We start from the raw sequence: 21717 nt of genomic DNA, 5'->3' as shown, positions 1-21717 counted from the left end.
AAAGTGTGTAGAATGACAGTTTCATTTTTATTCAAAAATACATCACAAAAAGCACACAAAAATAAAATGAGGTTTATACATGATGTGCAAACCAAACAAATAGGAAGCAAAAAAAGTTAATGTAATATTAGTACAGAGTTTTTTTAAAGAAAACATCTACAGTTAATAATCATTGGTTGTCTCTTATTAGTAAGGACAGTATCTATCTCTTTAAATGGCACTGTACAGAGAACCGGCCTAACCTCTACTGTAATGAAATACCAACTGGGCCCCATCCAAACAGAAAACAGATGATTTGGTTCAAGAAAGTCGATTCACACAGCAGTAAAGGTTTGCTGATCAAAGATCAGATTTCCATGTTTACACTGGCATTAGTCTCCATGTTTAAACAAGATGAACCGATCCTGTAACTGCATCTTACAAGCTTAATAAATAAAAGCCAGGGAAATCACAAGTGCATGTGCTTTTGGGTAATGACAACATATGTATAATAAATGTCAATAATACCTTAGCCAGATTGTGGATGATTAGCCTGATCATCCTCTTGTCCTTCATTAAATTCGCAGCCTGAGTGCCAACAGCCATAAAGACAAATGAAATCAATCGCACCCAACATTACAGTAAATATATTTACACATTCAACAGGAACCCTGGTCAAAAGACAAGCAGATCGTGAAAAGGCTGCTATCTGTGTACATCAGACACACAGCATGTCCTTAATCAAAATGTAGTTTGAATTATGATTGTTTTGTAATCATTCATGTGTTATTTACTGCTGACATGGACCCACCAGTGACACCAGTTCATTACACCCAAAGTTAAAAAAGGCACAGTGTGATGGGGGTTTACAACTGCCAAATGGTCCAAAAAAATAAGAAATTCAAAGCAGTTTATGAGTTCCAGTATTAGCTCATTTTCAGATAAAACAATCTCATGTTCACATATACACATCACATGTACATTTTCAATCCAAACAAACGCTGTTATCTTTTTTAAAAAACAATATCATCCAGAAACCAAAACCGACCCACATATTTTCCACAGATCTCTGAGTAAATTTTTACCAGGTTTTGTAGCATAAAGAGATAATAATTGTCATAGATAAATGGTTTAAAGTTGCCTAAAAATGTTTCAAACTGATAAAAAAAGCAAAAAGAAAAACAAATGGCTTGGGAGTTCTCATCTAAAACCAAGAGCTATGGGTTGTACTACATGCATTTCATTTAGTTCAATGGGTTTCACTTCATCTCTGGAGAACACTTAATAAAAAAAACAATTCAAGTGTCTTATATTCTATAGGGCCTTCTATTTTAAAAATGAAAAAAAGAGAGAGAAAATAAAAACCATCATGCATTGCATTATTATTTACAAAACAGGAGCAGGAGAATCAGTCACCTTTCCGCATACCATTACCAAAGGTTTTGTTAACATTTGTTGAAGTTCTGTAAGTCAAATTGTATTATCATAGATGGTACAAGCTGAGTTTGACTCACTGCGATCTCTACAGAGACCTTTATTTGCTCCTTCTCAAATTCTACTAGAACAATGAATAGAATAATGACAGTCAAAATGTGTGGCGAATGATCCCAGTTCAGCTTTACACAATGGAACCATCCCTGTTCTGGGCTGGGACCATGACAGCAATGGCCCCCATGCGGCTTAGGTTGGGGCCGGCCATTCTGCTGGGTGGGGGAATAGGGGCATGACTAGGGGGCTTCTCGTACTCTTCAGAGGGTATCTTGTCATACTGGGACTTGGTGTACTCGTGCAGGTTAGAGGGAGACATGGAGCCCAGGGAGGAGCGCTGGCTGCCCACGCTGGTGAAACTGCGTGCGGTAGAAACACGACTCTTTGGAGGAGGGACATCCTCTCTGTGGGGGAGAGAAAAAAAGAGTGTTCAATCAAAACATGTGAGGGAGTCCATAAGATTTACTTCTGCATTAAAAAAAAAAAACAAGGTTGAAAGATTTTTGACATTTTGCAACTTAACTGTACCTTGTCATAAAAAGTTCAAATTACATCATATCTACAGAGGTTATATAATATATTCTATTATATTATTTACTGTTTTCCTTTTTGGTTGTTTCTGCATGTTGGTTAGATCACATAGCTTCTTTGATGCACCAAATGACTTTGATTTATGCAGTTTTGTTAATACACTACTGTTCAAAAGTTTGGGGTTGAGATTTTTTTTTTAAATATTTTTGAAAAGTCTCTTATATTCACCAAGGTTGCATTTATTTGATTTGCAATTTAAAATAACAGTTCTCCATTTCATTATTTTAAAATGTTTTTTTTTCCATTGATTTTTATTTTTTTCTAAAGAGTTAAGAAGAACATTATTTTTTGAATATCAAAAATTTAATCAATGAAATGCGTCCTTGCTGAATAAAAGTGTTAATTTCTTCAAAAAAAAAACAGAAACACTTAAATGTTTATTTAAAAAAAAAAGACTGTGCCAAGTAAGTAAATATAGCAACATAACTAGGCAATTTCCAAACCAAAAGAACAAGCTAAATCTAATTAAATGGTCTCAATAGAACCATTTTTTGTTGAGTTTGAAAGCACAGTTCATGAGGAAGTCGAGTCAAACTTCAAACTGTGTAATGACAGATCAATTCAAATTAAGAAATCATCTCCCTCTGCACCACCACAAAACTTTGACAGGCAGGAATGGGCACAATGAGGCTAGAATTGCAGCTGAGTCGAGATTTGTTTGGTTTGTTTTGGTGCTTTGCCACTCAGGTCTCAGATTGGCTGAATAAGACTGTGGATTTTCCAGTGTAGCCCATCGGGCCTGCTCTTTACCCATCCTCCAAATTAACAAGCATTCAGCAGCAATAATCCATTATAGCACAGAACACAGCAAACGAGCGCGAGACAGCGGGGTCTCCTCTGAGAGAAGCTGGCTTATTTGGATAATCCTCTTTTGTCATGGCCTATGTGAGGCAGCACATGGCTCCCAGACAGAGTGTCCAGCTCTGGGGTCCGAGGGGGGCCTAATACAGGGCTTGACCCACACCCTGCCCCTTCTCAGAGAGGAATGCTATTTCAATAGGTCGGGGAAGCGAGAGAGGGACAGAAGGGGGGGCACTGACAGAGCAGGAATCGACTGAACAAACAAACACACAGAACTGATTACACCAGCCTTTCATTTGAAGAGAAAAGAGGTAAGAGGGGAAAAGTTACGGCATCACTAGTCAGTTTTGCTGGCCATCAGCTTTGTTTGGTCATCAGTGAGCATAGAGGAGGCATGTGATTGGATGGAGAAACTGAGTGAATCACACAGACATGGGGACAGTGACATGTACTAAATGGGATCTGGGTCAAGAGCTTCCTTTCTCCTTCATTCTTGCTCCTTTCGTTATTAGGCTGAAGACCGTTGTCTAACAGTATGTCAGTTGGGAGAAGCAAGTGTTCTTATAATTCAGTGTGTGTCTGGGTGAATTACACTAACAGGTATTTTCTAAAGAACTCCTCATTTATACAATTAATTAGGGTCTTGTTGGAAAAGGTTCACATAGACATACCTAAAAGTAACTACATAGGATTACGGTCAAGTGTGAGTGTTGTACCTGATCTCATAGGCAATCTCCTTCTCGTACTTCTTCTTGTTGCGGGCACGGCAGAAGCAGAAGAGGAGGAGTGCGAGGAGAATGAGAAACAGCAGAATGCAGATTACTACAGCTGCGATGATGCCGGCATTGTTAGGGGCTGCAAAGGGTCAGAGAGAGACTTTGAGATGAACAAGTTTCTAAGAGTCTAAGACATTACCCATAAGCCCTTTCACCACATCACAGTAATCAGATAATGAGGGAAAGACAAAGATGCACCACCCTGGATGCAGGCAGAAACTCAGAATTTGCTATTTTAATGTTTAAAGAGGAATAGGGCAAGACTCACGTTGTGTGATATTGACCTCCACCAAACACTCTTCTGTTCCAATACGGTTTTTAGCAATGCATTTGTATGTTCCTGAAGCTGCCTCAGTTGCGTTCCTCAGACTCATGGTGCCCCCGACTGGATCTGTGCACAGCAGCAGACAGATTCTTCATTTTAACTGAGGCATCTGACAGTTATGACAGTTTATCAAAATTGTAAAAAAAAAAAAAAAAAAATTTTATTATATATATATATATATATATATATATATATATATATATATATATATATATATATATATATATATATATATATATATATATATATATATATATATATTTTTTTTTTTATTATTATTATATTATTTCAAGGTACATGGGTCAAAGGAACTTACCCAGCACTGCCAGGGGCGGCAGTAGTTTATTGCCTGTGGTTCTTTCCCAAATGTACTGCAGTGGTTGTGTGCCCTCCGCAGAGCTACACCTCAACACCATATCTTTCCCCGCATGAGTCTGACCCTCTGCATAACATTTGGGTTTAGAAGGGCGCACTGTGGGAAAGAAAACAAAAATAAGAGACGGTTAGAACATAAGAAAAATAAAACTACTAAAAGGACCAGCAGTTTCATTGGAGCTATTCCTCATGACAATTTGATGACTTCTCAGGCAGCACTATAAATAGCTCCAGTCACATGGTAAAATGAATTAATTGTCCATAAATAATATTTAAAGATTATTTTATTATTATTATTATTATTATTAAGAAGCACAAGTACATAAAAAATGCATAAAAGATATTGAACAATAATTTATAGTTACAAAATATCATGCTAAAGATTTATAAACATATGTACAAAGTACAGACTGTCTTATGCATATAGAACTACGCAGTATGAATGAGCTATTAGTATAGCAATGTTTTGTGCATGAGACAGCAAGTTAAGGCAAATATCTCAAGTAGGAAAATATCATCAATCCACTCTCTGACCAGGTAAAAGCTCAAATATCATCTCCCGTCTCACATATAGTGCATCACGGAAATAAAGGATGAGTCCCAGAGGCCCTTCTTTCACACTCCACCCATATTCATTCTCGCAGCATCATAACTAATCAGTATAGGAAGCCATGATCACAGTAATGAATACAGCTGCTGCTATTACAGGTGGTGTCAATAAACTTAATTAAAATCAGAGCACAGTGGGTGTCAACATTCTTTGAGATAAAAGAGCGAACAAAAGCAGAAGTAGTAGATGGGAAAGTGGCTGGGTATTTGTAAAACAGACGGCATGTGTTTTCTAAAGATATATGCATTAAAAACAGCAGGGAAAGTGGGTGAAATCTATGTATATAAGGCGGGAGGGAGATAAGGAAAGATAGTGAATGATTGGATAGGGGAAGGGTGGAGAACATAGGGAACTCTGTGTCGAAACCAAAGCCTGCACAAACAGACCCCTTCCTCGCTTGGCAGGAGATGACATGAGAATTCAAAGGCAAACAAAACTCCAAATTAAAACCAGGAGGAGGAGACAGATACAGAGCCCCACATAAGGATGGCAAAGATATAGAACTAAAGGGAGACAGAGTCCACACAAATAAAGAGACGGGGGCAAGACAGACACAGGAATGTCAAAAGTCACTCTCTGTGATTCCTCCTAACCTTGGGCGGGATGTTGGCATTTGAGTCTCTATCGACATCATCGTTTGATAATTGAAGCTGTAAAAACAGATCTCTGGGGCTGCTGGGACAGAGGCTTAGAGACCAGAGGATTAACAGCAGGCAGGACTGAACAGCAATTTAATAGGATGAGGGGTCAGAGCACAGCAGCTTCCTCTGACAGAGAAATGAAATGTGTGGTGATGGAGAGGTGTGCGGGAGAAATCAAGGTGTAGATTGACTAATGCACGTGCTTAAACCAACTCACACATCTATACTAAAAATCCATATCTGTTGCTTTGAGAAAGACAGTTTGTTATTATTTGACATTACTTTATACAAGTTGAAATCGTTTTACAGCTTAGCAGTGTGACCAAGGCAAGCATGTCAGTATTCTGAGGAGATCACACTTGACTGGTCATAAAGGCGAAAGGAAAAACAAGAATGAAAAAGTCAAACTGCCCGATGCAACTCCACAGGCATAAAGGCATGAAAAGAAAAAGGTCAAGCACTTTTATTTTCTGCTGTCTGAGAAAAGATGAACTTACTTTGTCCACCTTGAATGCTAGATAGTTCACCCTAAGTTAACAAACTTGAAGCGTGTCATTTTTGTAAATATTGACAACATCAACAAAACAATGTTGTAAAGAGCTTCTCTCCTCATTCAATCTGGGAAACAATTTATGTTGAGACATGTTTAATTTAAATTTGACAAAATTTAAGCGTTTGATAACATCTCTGCTCAACTACCAACAAAACAAAAAGCCAACAGAAACACGCCTCTGTTAGTGCAACTAAGCAAATGAACAGAAACAAAGCCCTCACGTGCTGAAAAAAATTATATATATAGACATATGTATATATATTATGTTAGTGCAACTAAGACAATTCATAAAAAATATATAATATAATAAAATAAAAACTGAAAATATAAAAATAAAAGCTAATTCAAAATATTAACAAATATTAAAACAGTATATAAATAATAAAATGTTAGAGCAGTTGAAGAAATTTGAAAAAAAAAGAGCTTGCACCTACTAAAAATGTTGTGTGTTTCTCTGTTTCTGCATCCCTAGAGCAGAGCCGTGTCTCTCTGAGGTGGTAATGTACCACATATACAGCCCCTTTAAGTGAATGCCCTTGGACTGCTATCTCTGATGGAGACGTGTTTAGTAAGGAACACACGCACACAGCCAGACAGCATCTGCTCTGAATGCAGGTACAGAGTCCCCGTGGTCATCAGCGATAGGATAAGGGGGGACTATGAAGGGAACAGGCGAACAGAGAACAGCTGTATTCATCAACTGCTGAGAGCACAACCAATCTGTGTCCTTCCATCTGTCTTACTGTGGTCCACCTCCAATCACCGGGTCAGCTCTTGACAAACAGTCCTTCACTTTAATAAATTAATGGACTTTAAGTCCAATAAAGTCTTTTGCCTAAACAATCACTGGTTCATGAATTGATACTAATGTCAGTCAGCCACTTCACTTTCACTTTTTTACTTCATCTTTCGAATCTGGATACCATAGTAAAAACTAAATGTAACTGAACACTCCATTAAATAAGGTAAATAATATAATATAATAATATAAAAAAATAAATGTTCAAACGTTTCAGGTCTTATGCTCACCAAGGCTGTGTTTATTTGATCAAAAATACAGTAAAAATAATAATATTGTTAAAAAAATTATTCCAATTTAAAATAACCTTTCTATTTTTATATATTTTTAAAATGTAATTTATTGTTTTTATGTAACTTTATTGTTTTAACGGACCAATATTTTTGACAATCCTATTCATAATAAATAAATAATCTTTCTGGCTACACTGAAAAATATAAGCACACCACACAGATCACTTGGTGGACTGTCCATTTAATGCTGGGAATCCACCTCTATTAAAAACCTTTTCCCTGTTCCTTTCTTCTTCTATTTCCTGATTCGTTTCTATTTTTAATCATGCATCTGCAATGCAAATAGACATCTCTGTTGTTTGGTTATTGAGTTTCAGGACGTATCACTGTCGTCATAATGTTTGGGGAGTTGCTTCTGATGGCCTTGTTTGCCTAGGGTGTTTTCTGTGTTGGCACTAGTCATCACAACAAGGAACAGGTGATATTTCACACACGATGCAGCACTGATATCACACTTGCTGTTGACAGCGATCAATGCATACCTTGAAAGGCATGTCAGAGAGCCTGTGAAATCAAATTTTATTGTGCGTTATGGTGCAGATCAATACATCGTCACTCAGGACTTTCCCTTAAGTTATATAGCTCACCTTCCAGAAGAAAAGAAAAAAAAAAAAAAGAATGGAGAGTATTTCTCAAAACAACGCCAAATAAGGCAAGCATTTTTGTATAAAACAGGGTAAGAGATTGGTTGTCGAGATAACTTATTTAGCCAAAAGTGGCATTTACAAGCTAATATTTTTTACTCACCCATGACGGTAAGGAGGAACTTCCTGCTGCTGATACCAGGAACCTTCTTCACCTTGCACTGATAGGTGCCTGTGTCTGTGGCTTTCAGACCCATGATGTTCATGGAGGCATCACCGTTTTTAGGGTCAGGGGAGTTGAAGTGAACTCTTCCTTTAAGAGGTTCATAATAGTGTTCAAAGGCCCTGTCACCCGAGTACACAATCACCTGTGGGAAAGAACAAGAGATGACAAAGCAAAAGAGAATCATGTTTTAGTAAGTCTTACTTAGGGCATGGCGATATGACGATATATATCGGATGGACAAAATTAAAAGTCTATCGTTTCATATTATGCTCTAACGTTTTTTTCATGGTGCCGCAAAATACATTGTTTACAGCAATACTTTTTCATCATTTGAATGACGGCAGTCTTACATGCATTACACGGGGATGCAGGCAGACGCGTGGATAACAGCATGCGCGCGCTCACGTCACGTTGCAGTGCGCGTGGTCATGAAAACGTAACGTTTGCACGTGTTTTTAAGCACTGCAGTTTAAAACAACTGATTTTAGGCCGTTGAAACACAAACAACAGAGCTATATGCACACGCTGTCTCTGTTTCTGTGTGAGAGGAGTGCGTAAGCCGCTCATCAGCTGCTAATAGAGCTTTTGAGCATTTTTTGCCGCTTTATTGGCTTTGAACAATTGCATAAACACTTATATGCGTCCAAATGCCTGGCTTTGCAAGTATCCTCATAAACAGTCATTTAGGTCTTAAGGGATTGTAAACAGTTGCGAGAGAAAGCGCATATGTAACAGTATATTGGATCCGGACTTCGGTCTTAAAGAGGAAGCTGTCCAATATTTGTCCTGTCTGCCATTCATGTTAATAAAAAAAACAACAGTAAGAGAAAATCTCTCATTGCTCTTGACTAAATCACTTTTGTAACTAGAATAAGAAAATAAATAAATAATGATAATGCTATTAACTATGCGTGTGTGTGTGTGTGTATGTATATATATATATATATATATAATAATATATATATATATATATATATATATATATAATATATATATATATATATATATATATATATATATGTATATTATATTATATATATATATATCTATATATATGTGTATATATTTATATATATATTATATATAATATATATATATCTATATATATATATATATATATATCACAATGCGTTTCACAAAGATTGGATTGTGTTATTAGATAAATCAGTTAGTGAGTTAGACAGATAGATAGATAGATAGATAGATAGATAGATGATTTATAGATAGATATATATGTATATAATTATATGTTTATAGATTAATAAATTATTTCAATGTATTTCTTATTTATTGTAGTTTTTTGTCCCATTGCTTGTAATTAGTTTCTTGTTCTTATTTCATCACTGACTGTTTATTTATCTTCGGTGAGCTTGAGTTTTATTTTTATTTTTTTAATATACCGTTATCGTGAAATTTCTCATAACGTGATATAAGATTTTGGTCATATCGCCCACCCCTAGTCTAACTCATGTATTAATGAAATGTTACTCAACATTTCGGTTTAACAGCTGTGGGTGGGAAAAAGTGCAGTGTTTATGCATCAGTGAAAGGTTAAACTAATGAACACATTCAGACCAAAACCTCATTTTTCTGCTTTTGAAAGTTAGTTGACAAAGACAAACACAGTGCTCCCTCTTATCTTAAAAATGTCCTTCAGCACGAGTGAATTATTTGCCCTTTCAATTTACAACCTGAACAAAGTATTCTCGTTAGGCTAATTTAACACCTTCTGTCACCAGAAGGAATATACATGCTTCTCTCTCACAATGCTACATCATAAGGGACAGTACAGGTCTGTTTATGGCTAAAAAAAACATACATGCTTAGTACAAACACAGATAAAGACAAGTCTTGTCACCCATGGATGGAAAATATGGGATCCATTTAACAGAACCCATCCCCACCACATCATTTCCATGACGACAGAGAGGCAGATGTATGACAACACAGAAGAAAGAATATGTTGCTATTTTGATTTCATCATGACTTTAACAATAGTTAGTCTTCACTCTAGGGTCAGTGTGAAGTTTCACCGCCATCTAGAAGTCAAGTCTTCAAGGACACAGTGTGACTTGTTAAAATCAAAGTGTGCATATGTTTACTTGTGCGTCTTGTTTACACTTGAGTGTATGCGTGTATGCCTGTAGGTATGTGCACTTCCTCCAGGGCCACATCAGGCTTGTTTGAAATGCAAAGCAGCACTGAGTCACCTGTGAAATCAGTCTGCTTTACAGCCCAGGCAATTTCTGTAGGCCTGCCTGTTTACATCAGTGTCTACCCTCACTGCACAACCACAGATGCTGCCCTGACCCACAGTATCTGCTACTGGGAACCAGTACATGCCAACTACCACAGCTTTTACACATGTAATCATATACTACTATAAAGTAGTAGAAACTTCCTTAAATGCACATTCCTGGTACTGACCCACATTTTTTGCTAATATTCCTGTATTTGCAAATTTATTTTATTGATTTTTGCATGTAACAATTTTAAATATTAACGCATAGACACTAGTTAGTTAACAGGTTATTTAGGCATAACTTTAGCAAACTTATATATTTTTTCACAATTCCAGATGGATAAAATAATAGAATTTAATAGAATAGAATTTTAAAGAACTTAATGCTTTTGTATTTAATTGATCAAAAGTTATTTATCTTACAAATTTTTTCCATTTCAAACAAAATGCTGTTCTTTTGAAATTTCCATTCAAGGAATTCCGAAAAATAAAACCTATCACAGTTTCCACAAAAACATTAAGCAGCAGAACTGTTTTCAACATCTTTAATAAGATATCTCTTAAATCAGCATTTTAGAATGATTTCTGAAGAATAATTTGAAACTAAAGACTAAAGAAATGATGCTGAAAATTCAGCTTCACTGTAAAATAACTTATTGCATTGTATTTTATGGTCAGCAGATATGTTCGTAACATTAGTGGCTAATTAGTGGTTTTTACAGACCTCAAACTTTTGAATGGCAGTGTATGTCATTACATAAAATTTTTCACATTACTCAAATTTTGTATCAAATGGCATTTCATGTTGATTTAAACTGTTCAAATTAACAAGACACCTTCTCTCTGACTGAATTTTCCAATCAATGCAAAAAAACAGCAACTGGGATACTGCAAAAAACTCATCTACTTTTCTATATGTAAAAATGCAAATGATAAAATTACTGCATTTTGACTTCTATTTTCTAAATAATCCTTTTGTTTTGTGTTTCCCATTGTCACTCTCAGACTCAATCACAGCAGGGCTACTGTGCAATTGCAGGTGCCGCTTAAGAGATTATGGAGCCACAGTGCATGTACAGTGAGTGCCACCCCCAATTCCCATCCATTCTTCAATATAATGCTAAAACTAATGGCCAATGCATGGAATTTGTCAACTCGTCAACAGCGTCCCACAAACAAGAGAATCATTCATGCTTCACTGTGTCCCAAAGACCTTCACAATGAATACAATCATTGGAAACTGGGTTCTGCATTCAAGGTTGATTCATTGTTTCAGTTCTTGCGCTTAAATTTTTTTTAAAAACTGAACTGTTGATCAAAAGTGTGAGATGAAAAAGAAGGGATGTGTGCAAAATAGACCAAACACTGATAAGTCAGTTGGTCTTTGTTTATAACTCCTCTATCATTTATTGACACATTTAGTAGCTTTTCAAGGCCAATCAGAGAAGGAAAGAGTAAAAATCCTGTAAAAACAGAAATAATGTTAAATATTATTACAACTTAATATAACGTATTATTACAACTTAATATAACAGTTTTCTATTAATATGTATACGCTGATTGGCCAGCTATCCAGTGCGTTGTGATTGGCCGAACACCCCAAGCGTGACAATTAGGCAAAATCACCCTCATAATCGCAGATGAATCGCATTCAATTTCGAACGCGATATCGCCTAAATTGTCAGTGAACTACGGCTCTGTGTAGTGAAAGCCGCTCAATCTGAAAGCAGGTGATGCTGATTTAGTACTAATCACGGGACCGTCTTTACTGACGAGGTGCACATGACAATCGAATTCGATTTATTGCACAGCCCTACCGGGTGCCGCAGCATAAATGGCTGCCCACTGCTCCGGGTGTGTGTTCACGGTGTGTGTGTGTTCACTGCTGTGTGTGCACACTTTGTCAGGGTTAAATGCAGAGCATGAATTCTGAGTACTTGGCTGTATGTCACGTCAGTTATAATTTTGCACGTATGTGTCATTTCAGGCACAAACAGACAAATAGATGTGGAACTGAATGGAATTCAGAGTTCACGTGGATCTGCGTGGCTCTTACCATGTCTACACTGGACACGAGCAGAATGGCGCGACAAAATACTATAGAACCCTTTATAATCAGTGATGCTGTCTACACTGGATGCGGCACGGCACAACAAATCCCCGACAGTAAACTGATGCCACATTCTAGTTAAGACGAACTGACACAAAGTTCAAATTATTTGAAAAGGTCACTTTGTTGCATCCAGTGTAGACGGACTTTGGGGCTGTTCACGTCACGCCTAAAAACGCGTGGAAAACATCAGCTGTGTCACTCTCTCCTTTCCGAAATGATTGGGAGCATGCGCTTTCGTGGTGACTGCCGTTGCTAAGCAACTGTGACCTGTGCTTTCCACGATGACGCGGAAGTTTCAAGTTCAACAAAGGATAAATGAATTTCCAGCACTGAAAATCGCTTGCAGTAGCTCTGCTACTAAATTTATAAAAAAAAAAAAAAAAGAACGCTGTACATCTGTCGCATCCGGTATAGACGCAGTGTCTGTGTGTGTAAGCAAAGAAAATGATCAGTATAAATATAACGATCAGTATACTAAACATCACACATCCTGCGATGTGACTATCGCAGATGCACACATCACGGTATCGATGCTGAAACGATATGTCTTGTAGCCCTATTGTAAATCAAAATAGAATAGAATCATGAAATTTGTGTCAATGCCCAGCCCTAGTAGATATACAATAATAATAATAATAATATTATTGATGATGTATATATTTTTATTGTTGTTAGTAATAACAGTTGCCAAAGCAAGAGTAAAACATTGCAAAGAACTGGGGCACAATAACAATTTCTCCCAAAATACAAACAACAACAACATTGAAGTAGTCCATGTCCAACCTTCAACTTCTTATAAACCATTAAAAATGATTAAATGGGTCAAAGACAAATTTCAAGTCCTGGGGCAAAGCCTGGCAGAACAGAGGGGGAAGAGGTCTATGCCCATGAGTACGACCCAGCAAACTAAGCAACTGAGGAGAAAGGGAGAACGATAAAAATAGAATGAAAAATTAGGTGTAGAACGACAGAAGAAACGGAAGGAGCTTTGAGAAGAAAAAAAGATGGAGTAGAGAGAGAGAGCATGTGTGAGAGAGAGCGAGATGGTAAGAAAGGTGCAAGGATACCATTGAGATCGACCGCTGAGGGCTTCCGACCCAATTCTGTCCCCAGCTAAATGCATAATCTCTGGAGAGAAAGAGTATGGAGGTAATCTCTGCATGTAGGGGCTGCAGCAGACAAGCACACACATATCTGGCCGCTTACTCTACCTGCAAGTCCAGTGTTAGGGCAAAAATCAGCCATTTGAAAGGCAAAGATAGATGGTTTAATTATGGTTTATATTACAGAGATTGCATTTGTGTGGATGCAGGGGGAAAAGCAGTGTCTTTGCAGACCACAATTCATAGAGAAGTGTAAGCACTTAAAACACACAAAACATCAATACATGACATCAGTTAACAGCTCCCAAATCCAATAAATCTCAAATCAATGTGAGTAAAACCATAATGATAATATGATCATTTATATAGACCCACACACATATCCATCCAAGGAACAACTTTACAGGGTACTAAAACAAGAGGACACGTTCATAAAACACCCAATGCAGTGTGCTGTTTCCCTCTGACAGATGTGGTGCTCACAAACCAGCACCTGCTCGCTGCAGATCAAAGCAGGTACAATGTATAATCAAAGGTCAACCTTCATGGACGATAACACCACCAATGCCACCAATACTTGACTTCTAAATGGATCTTAATTGGGATGCTGACAAGTATTGTTGTTTAATCGTTTGGGATTCAAAGTGTGGTTTTCTGATTAAAATTGTGACCCATTTAGCGGCCAAAAATTTTATGATTATATATTAATATGACTAAAAAACAACAACAACAATTATTATTAGTGTTGTGAATCAGTTTGTGAATATGAGTTTGTGAATATTGCATTCCCAAATGCATGTTTCAAGTGACTCAAACTCAAAGATGCAAAGATTTCCAGCAAACATCTGTGAAACTGAAAACACCTGATCATGAGCTGCTTGTGCATGAACATCAAATTAAAAATCAAATAGGTTCTGATTGGAGAGAATGTGATGTTGTGTGAAACTTAAGACTAGAATACACTATACAACTTTTAAAATCTGAAACTATTTTAAAACACTGGCCATCATACACTTACCGACTTTGTAAATAGTTACAGATGAAAAATTGGCCATCATAAGCTAAACGACAGAGGATCACACACTACCAGACTTTAAAAGTAATTTCGATCACAACAAACTCACGCAGAAATGTGCGCCTTGTTGCTAGGAGACACATACCAAATGAAAACAACATGTGTTTTAAAATCAGCTCAAAATATTAAACATTTGATCTCCTCCGACTGGATGGAATCAAAGTCTGAAGCTAAAAAAAAAAAAAATAAAAAGAGTGTGACCATCATACACTATGTGTATATACTTTTGGCAACTAACGTCAACTTCTCCAGACTGAAAATTGTGGCAAAAATTGTGTAGTGTATTTAGCCTTATATATGTAGTGTAGCCTTTAGTCTAGAGCACTGTGTATGAGTGTGGATGTTGACGACTGTGCAGTAGAAATATCACTGTTCTGCTTTGCACAACAGAGGCAGTCAAACTAGTTCTGAGAGTTTGTTTTTGCTGATAACAAGAACTTGTGACAGAAAGAGAGGCAACAAAGCACAAGGGACAAAGTCAAACTAAACCTCCCATAGGCTTTTGAATAATGCAGACATAAAATATGTTTTCACCAAGCACATAAATAGACAGTCTCTTTCACATAGACACTAACCTTATCTCATAACTTGATACACAATCACATTGTCTACTCACCACTTTCTCTTCTTTCTGGTTGTCAGAGGGCTGCAGGCTCCACTCAATGTCCAGAGGCCCAGAATCCTCAGCAGAGAGAGTAAACTGACAGTCCAGCTTCACAGTCTCTCCACTGGCTTTCTCAATGGATGTGGGGCCAGTGGAGGTGATCTGTAGTCCACAGGCTGAGCCTGAAAGGAGCAGAAAAGATAATGCTTTCAAACAGTAATGAACATGTCACATATTATTTCCAAAATGAATAATTTGCGCAATCAGTTTCTTTTGTAAATGTGTGGACGGATGTTGTTTTCACATCACTACACAGTTTGGATCTGATATCAATACAGGGGTTATAACTCAAAGCCTGAGAAATGCGGCATCCTTGAAACAATTCAAGGATTCTGTGGTCTGAGAAGATATGCATGGTGCATAGCCTCATTAGAGCTGAAGATAAATACATCCAAGATCATCTATTCTTGGAATGCACTTAATTTAGTAAATGACGACTAACAGAGCACACAGCAAGTGGGGCTTTGTATAGCAGAGCTCAAGAATAAGTATAGACATTACAGTGTTTTTCGATAGCTTTTTTTTTTCTATAGCCCCCCTAAAAATGGCCTAGCAATGCCCATGGTTTCAGCACAAAAGCACATTTAGCAAAATATTGTTTAATTATCCATATTGACCAAAATTCCACCATTTCAGGCCCAAGAAGGAAAAAAGCAGCTTATAAACAATAGTTTGTTTAATAAGGCTAATTTTTCATTAAATAAAAACCTTTTTAAAAATTAGAGAAATTTCAGTTTCAGTTGACTGCACCCATAGACATTCAGAGTGATGCACAGCTGAAACTTCAGAACAAGAAAGTCCAGTTTTTTGAAAACAATTAGAAACAGGTGGAGTGCCATTGCCGTAGAGATCAGAATATTGTAGAGGATGCTTCTGGCTACTAATCAGAGTTCAGTCCCATGAGGTTCTGCTCTTTCATCACAATCAAGGGACTGGTTGTAGATCAGCTTTTAAATTACATTTCACACAACACAAAAAGTTGAATGAAAGGTGCTGCAGGGTGTATTGCACCGCATTATATAAAAGAGAATCATTTAAATGTCACACTTAAGACATTGTGTAAATTCACCTTGGGTATCACCGCTGCTTTAATTTGTGGGGTTGAAAAATATTACGAATGTGTATTGCACAAGGAATACTGATTCAAGTGAAAAGCGGCACTGCAGTCAACAAATTAATATTGCTGGCATGGGCCATTCAAAATCCCCCCATTAACAGTAATATATGCTCATTTACCCATGATCAAAGTAATTCTTTAAACGAATGGATCCTTTGGTGACCCTGGCTGAAGGCTGCATTTCATTTCATTTTAATTAATATAGCCAGCTCTCTAGCAGAGATCAGGGCTACACTGAGGACATGACTTCATTCAATCACCTAGGCCTATTCTCTCCATCTAGATCCATAAATCTGGTTCTAAAACCTGTAGTGCTGTGCTCCACTACCATGCTAATCTAATGCTAATTTTTTTTATTATTATTTTTACTATGATGTGACTAAAGAACATATGTCTTTCTTACCAAAAATAACAAACCAGTATAAACTGGATTTGCTACAAATCAAAGCCACCATTTACTGCCCCACCCTTTATCTCTCAACTATAATCATGCAAATTAAATAGTAAATAACAGTTTGCATATCTGATGGACATCACTAATCAATACTGGCCAAGCATGAATACAGAACAAGAAACCTGAACTGAATATAAACTTAGCATGGCTGTACACAAAAATGTGATTTTCATTGCATGTGTTCAAAGTGTTCAACAGAGCCAACAGATGTACAGACACACTCGTGAAACGAAAATCACACATACTAAACAAGACACCAACAATGACCAGGTAATGGTCTTTTTATAGTACCTTAGAGCATCTGCAGTGGCATTTCACAAATGTTTCTTTTAAATTTGCAGTGTGCAGCTACTAGAATAACTCAACTGGGTAAAAGAGTGAGTGAAACCAAAATGTTTAAAATGCAAGTTGAAGGTTTGCTAACATCAATATCCTCATATTTAACTAAATTAATTACAAATGCCACAATTCATTTTTCATTATCACATGATTCGGTACCATTTTGAAGGGCACATGATAGCAGCCTATCAATAAACCATATATTGTTCTTTAAATTGATTATTTAAAAGTCGCATTTGCGACCATAAATATTAATTTGCGAGTGACGTTTTTGCTGAGGTCGCCACTGGCGACTACCCGACGAAAGCTCCTCAGGATTTAACCGTTAAAAAGTTTTCTCAGGCGGAAGATTTGCTTCATTCTAGCAGCGCCCCGTCTGTGATAAAACGAACTCGGGCCGAAGGTTCATACACACAACTACACCGAGTGTGGACCTGCCGCGTGTACAACAGCTTTCGGCCGAGATCGGCCCATAGGGAAAAAGCTGTGTGTCAGCCAGAAGTGTTTTGTAGAGTCGGCGCGGCTCTGGCCCATTATCTTCTCACCGATGCCGAGACTGAACCGACAGAGATGCATTTCAGCCAGAATCAGCCCGAGTGTTATTGCTATCTGGGTATATATTTACATGTTATAACTTTTTTCCTAATTGTTTTGCGATCAAATCTTTTGTTATGTTCACGTATTAAACTGAGACGATGCGTATTAAAGTTTTAGTGTAAAAAGAGAGTTTCAGACAGTCCTCATCTCTGCCGCACATCAGTGCTGACGCACACAGTATGATAAACGCAGCTCCGCTGTGCAGCGAGAGAGAAATGACGGAGACGGAAGAAGGGAAAGTGCAGAAAATACAGCACAACTTGAACAAACTAGAACAGGTAAAGCTGTCAGCTGTGTGAATATTGGCAATATCGTTAACAATTCTCGTTTATAATAATTACTAATATGGCTTCCTTAAACAAGATCTTGGTCTGTGTTCTTTTAATGAGTGAACTTCATTATTTGAAGTGCAACTGCCGTCCAGTAATCGCAAAAAGCTCTGTGCTTTGTAACTTTTTAATAAAAAGTACCAGCTTTAAAATTATTCCGAATTCATAATGAAATTCAAACAATACAGTTTTGGCGCTCCTTAATGCAGCAGGCGCGGTCGCTTTAGCGCCTCAGTTTCAAGGGCAAGTGAACCCATTTAATCTTTCTCTTTACTAATATAGTACATAGTGAACATGAATTAACATCAAATGGTATGCTATTTTATAAGAGAGCCTACAGTACAACTTACTGAAATATCACGTGTAAAAGCTCATTCAGTGTTTCAAACTGAGGAAAACCTGTAAAGCTTGTAAACATTGCAACATAATATACGTTTACCTCAGAACAACCATTCAGTGTCAATAAGCTCATCAGTCAGCTTAAAAATAAAGGTGCTTAAAAGGTTCTTCACAAAAGCATTTTTGGTTCCACAAAAAAACATTCAGTCAAAGGCTCTTTAAAGAACCATATCTTTCTTTATAATCTGGAGAGCCTTATTTCGCCACAAAGAATCTTTTGTGAAACCTAAAGGTTCTTCAGATGTTAAAGGTTCTTTATGAAACCATTTAGACAAAAAAGATGTTCCCACTTTAAGTGAACCTTATTTCCCAGGTCATCTACAAGATTGATTAAAATGCTGATAAAGTCAAGAAAAGATGAGACATAAACGCATGACAGTGTGATTGAAATGTTAAAATATTAAAATAATAATAATCGTAAAATAAATAAAACACGTTTATTCTGTGGCACCTAAAAAAATTATCTGGCTCCTATGATTTAATATTAGAATTACACTGACATGTAAACATGTATCAGAGGCCAATTCAAATCAGGAAAAACTACTCCTATTTAAAAATTCAAGACATGCTTAACTGTGGAGCTTATACACAGTACAACTCTGCTTTAAAATATCTGAAGATTAAGGAAACAAAAGGAGATATTAATCAAGAACAGACTTAGGATCTGCTGCCTTGGCAAAAACATATGTAATACTACTCCACATAAATAACAGACATGTTCGAATCTCATGGAAACAACAGTGCCATACTGAAATTTGAAGTTCAAAATACACTTCTAGTCACATGACCAGGTGCTGCCCAACACTACAGCTGATCTCAAGTGAAACGGATGCTGACCATGTGGGTCTGAAATAAGGAGGACCTAACTTCTAAGAGTATCCATCTCTGCCTTGCTGTTCTTGACCTCCACCAGTTGAGCATGACACAACAAATCCTACGAGGTTTAAAAGAAAGCATTCTGACCTACTAGAATGAGGCCACAAGACCACCACAACACTCTTCTCTCAGTCCCCCATTTATCTCCCACTCTCTTATTCCCCTCCTAACTCTCCCTCTCACGTCGGTCCCATGAGCCCCAGCCCTGCTGATTGTAGACCCCCTTTGTGTGCTCACAATAGGTAAAGAATCCTGTCTCCTGGCAACACATCCTTCTGAGAATGCCAGAGAGGGGATGAACGAAAAGGGGGAAGGTAATGCATATAAAGAGTGAGCGATGCAAACAAAAAAAAGTGGGGGAGGCTAAGTGAGAGAAGAGTAATGTCTTGGTGTGGACAGAAAGAGGGTGAATGTAAACAAAAGACTAACAGCTATGGGGTTTACAATCAGCTTTAAATTGCAGAACACAATTACAGTCAGTTGCAGATCAGAAAAAACACATTTGCTGCGTCCCAATTTGCCTACTTATACTATGCCCTAAAAGTATGTACTCTTTTTGTGAAGAAGTAGCACATACTTTTGAGTATGTAGCAGAATAATAGGCAAGCTTTGGGACATACTACTTTATCATAACTGCGTCTTTAACGGACACTCTGTTTCTTAGTCACGCACATCCTGTCACCATTTAAACTACACTGTCAATCATCTTGTCATTTAATTTAATTTCCTATCCTTTGGAATACTCATTTCAACACACTACGATTTGGGACGTACTAATTCTAATTTCGAATACTATTTAGGATGTATAGTATGCCAATTGGGATGCAGCAATTATGTCAAAGTTAAAAAAACAAAATACAAGTTCTGGGTCCACAATCTTAATAAGCAGCCACAAACAAGACTAGAATAACACAAACAGGAAATGATGAATAGAAGGTTTAAGGATCTTTATGCAGAAATGTTTACACCAATGCCCCCCAAAATTGCTTGGTAAGGTAACAAGTTTAGCTTGTTTTCCAGGAGCAGTTTGACGTATGAAAAGTAAAGCAATACTAACAGTCAAATGATGGCATGCACATCCATTGCCATTATAGTTTTTCAGATTTCCCTAATAATGTAAAATGTGTATTTTTTCATATCACAATATGTATTGCAGAAAAAAAATATTGCAATGTTTTTTTCCAATAGCGTACTGGCCTAATAAAAACACTATGTGTGCAAGCATGTCTGAATGTTTAAGAAGGTAAAAAAAAGCACAGTGAATGTGCATGCCAATAGGATTGATGGTAAGTGAAGGACATTTATCAATTATAGAACAGTGATAAAATCATGTGTATGTCACATTTTTCCATTTCCCAAAGTCAATTCAGCGATATCTGAGCCACACACAGGAAAGGAAAGGTCACTCCCGTATATATGACATGCAACAGGAGGAAGATTTGGAAGGATCTTTCCACAGAGTCAATCCCTCTAGTTTACAGACAAACAAAAAACAGTTAATGCATTTCAAAAGCTAACAAGATTGTTCTGCATATCAGCATGTGAAGCTGTTGTGCATGCAGTACAGCAGAGCATGAATTGTAATTAGGTTGTCATTCGAGGATGGCTGGAGTACACTGTTAAATTGCAAATGGAGCGCTCTCTCTCTCACTCACATAAACTCTCATTTCAGAAGCAGCAGTGGAGTGGGAGTTATTTTGGGGTTCTGACAGTAGAAGAAAATGACAAAATAGACTGTGACGGCTTTATAGAGAATCATGGCATATGTGGCATATTTTCCAGGATGGGTGGAAGGATTAAAAAATGCTGATAGGTCTATTTTGAAAACACTGCGGATGACACTGCTAGTTAAAAATAAATAAATAAATAAATAATAATAATTCACTCCTCTCCATAGCATCACACTCTCTCTGAATTAATTTGTTAAACTAAATACCCTTCTTTTCTTAAAAATAAATAAATAAAAAATTTTCCCACAGCCATCATCTGGATTGAGTCAAAGTTTTGACTTTTACAGTAAAACAACAAAAATAATCAGAAAGTGTTTTAAGCAAAGAAACAGAATTTTTGACTAAACCTGGCCCCCTCTGACTCTCGCTCTCTCACGTCCTCAAGGAACAAGAGGCAGTTTTTATTTATCATCTTATAAGGTGACTGAGCCAATGGGCCATTACTCTCATTTCTCTTAGCATCTGCTTATCATCAACTCCCTCCCTCCACTCCCTTCTCTGCCCTTCAGACAAGTGACCTTTCCTCTCCTCTGCTCTGCTCTCTAACCCCGAGTCAGACGAAGTAATGAATGCAGAACCATTTACATTTTTCCCTGCCCACCCTCAGGTCACTCACACACATCCCTCCCCCACCACCA

At 37.2% G+C, this 21717-nt stretch overlaps 1 protein-coding gene across 1 annotated transcript in view; it reads right to left on the bottom strand.

The window, feature by feature from the left end:
- Nucleotides 1-21717, bottom strand: part of LOC109097640 (coxsackievirus and adenovirus receptor homolog) — a 39500-nt gene continuing 17783 nt past the window's right edge. Inside the window, exons 2-7 of the mRNA XM_042765146.1 lie at nucleotides 15191-15360; nucleotides 7979-8183; nucleotides 4277-4432; nucleotides 3904-4026; nucleotides 3576-3714; nucleotides 1-1871 (exon numbers count right to left, since the gene is read on the bottom strand). Of these exons, the coding sequence (XP_042621080.1) occupies nucleotides 1598-1871; nucleotides 3576-3714; nucleotides 3904-4026; nucleotides 4277-4432; nucleotides 7979-8183; nucleotides 15191-15360 (1067 nt within the window). The 3' untranslated portion in view covers nucleotides 1-1597. The remainder of the gene's footprint in view (nucleotides 1872-3575; nucleotides 3715-3903; nucleotides 4027-4276; nucleotides 4433-7978; nucleotides 8184-15190; nucleotides 15361-21717) is intronic.

The sequence above is a fragment of the Cyprinus carpio genome, chromosome A10 (assembly GCF_018340385.1).
Source record: "Cyprinus carpio isolate SPL01 chromosome A10, ASM1834038v1, whole genome shotgun sequence".
NCBI lineage: Eukaryota > Metazoa > Chordata > Actinopteri > Cypriniformes > Cyprinidae > Cyprinus > Cyprinus carpio.
This window is presented reverse-complemented; position numbering and strand designations above follow the sequence as displayed.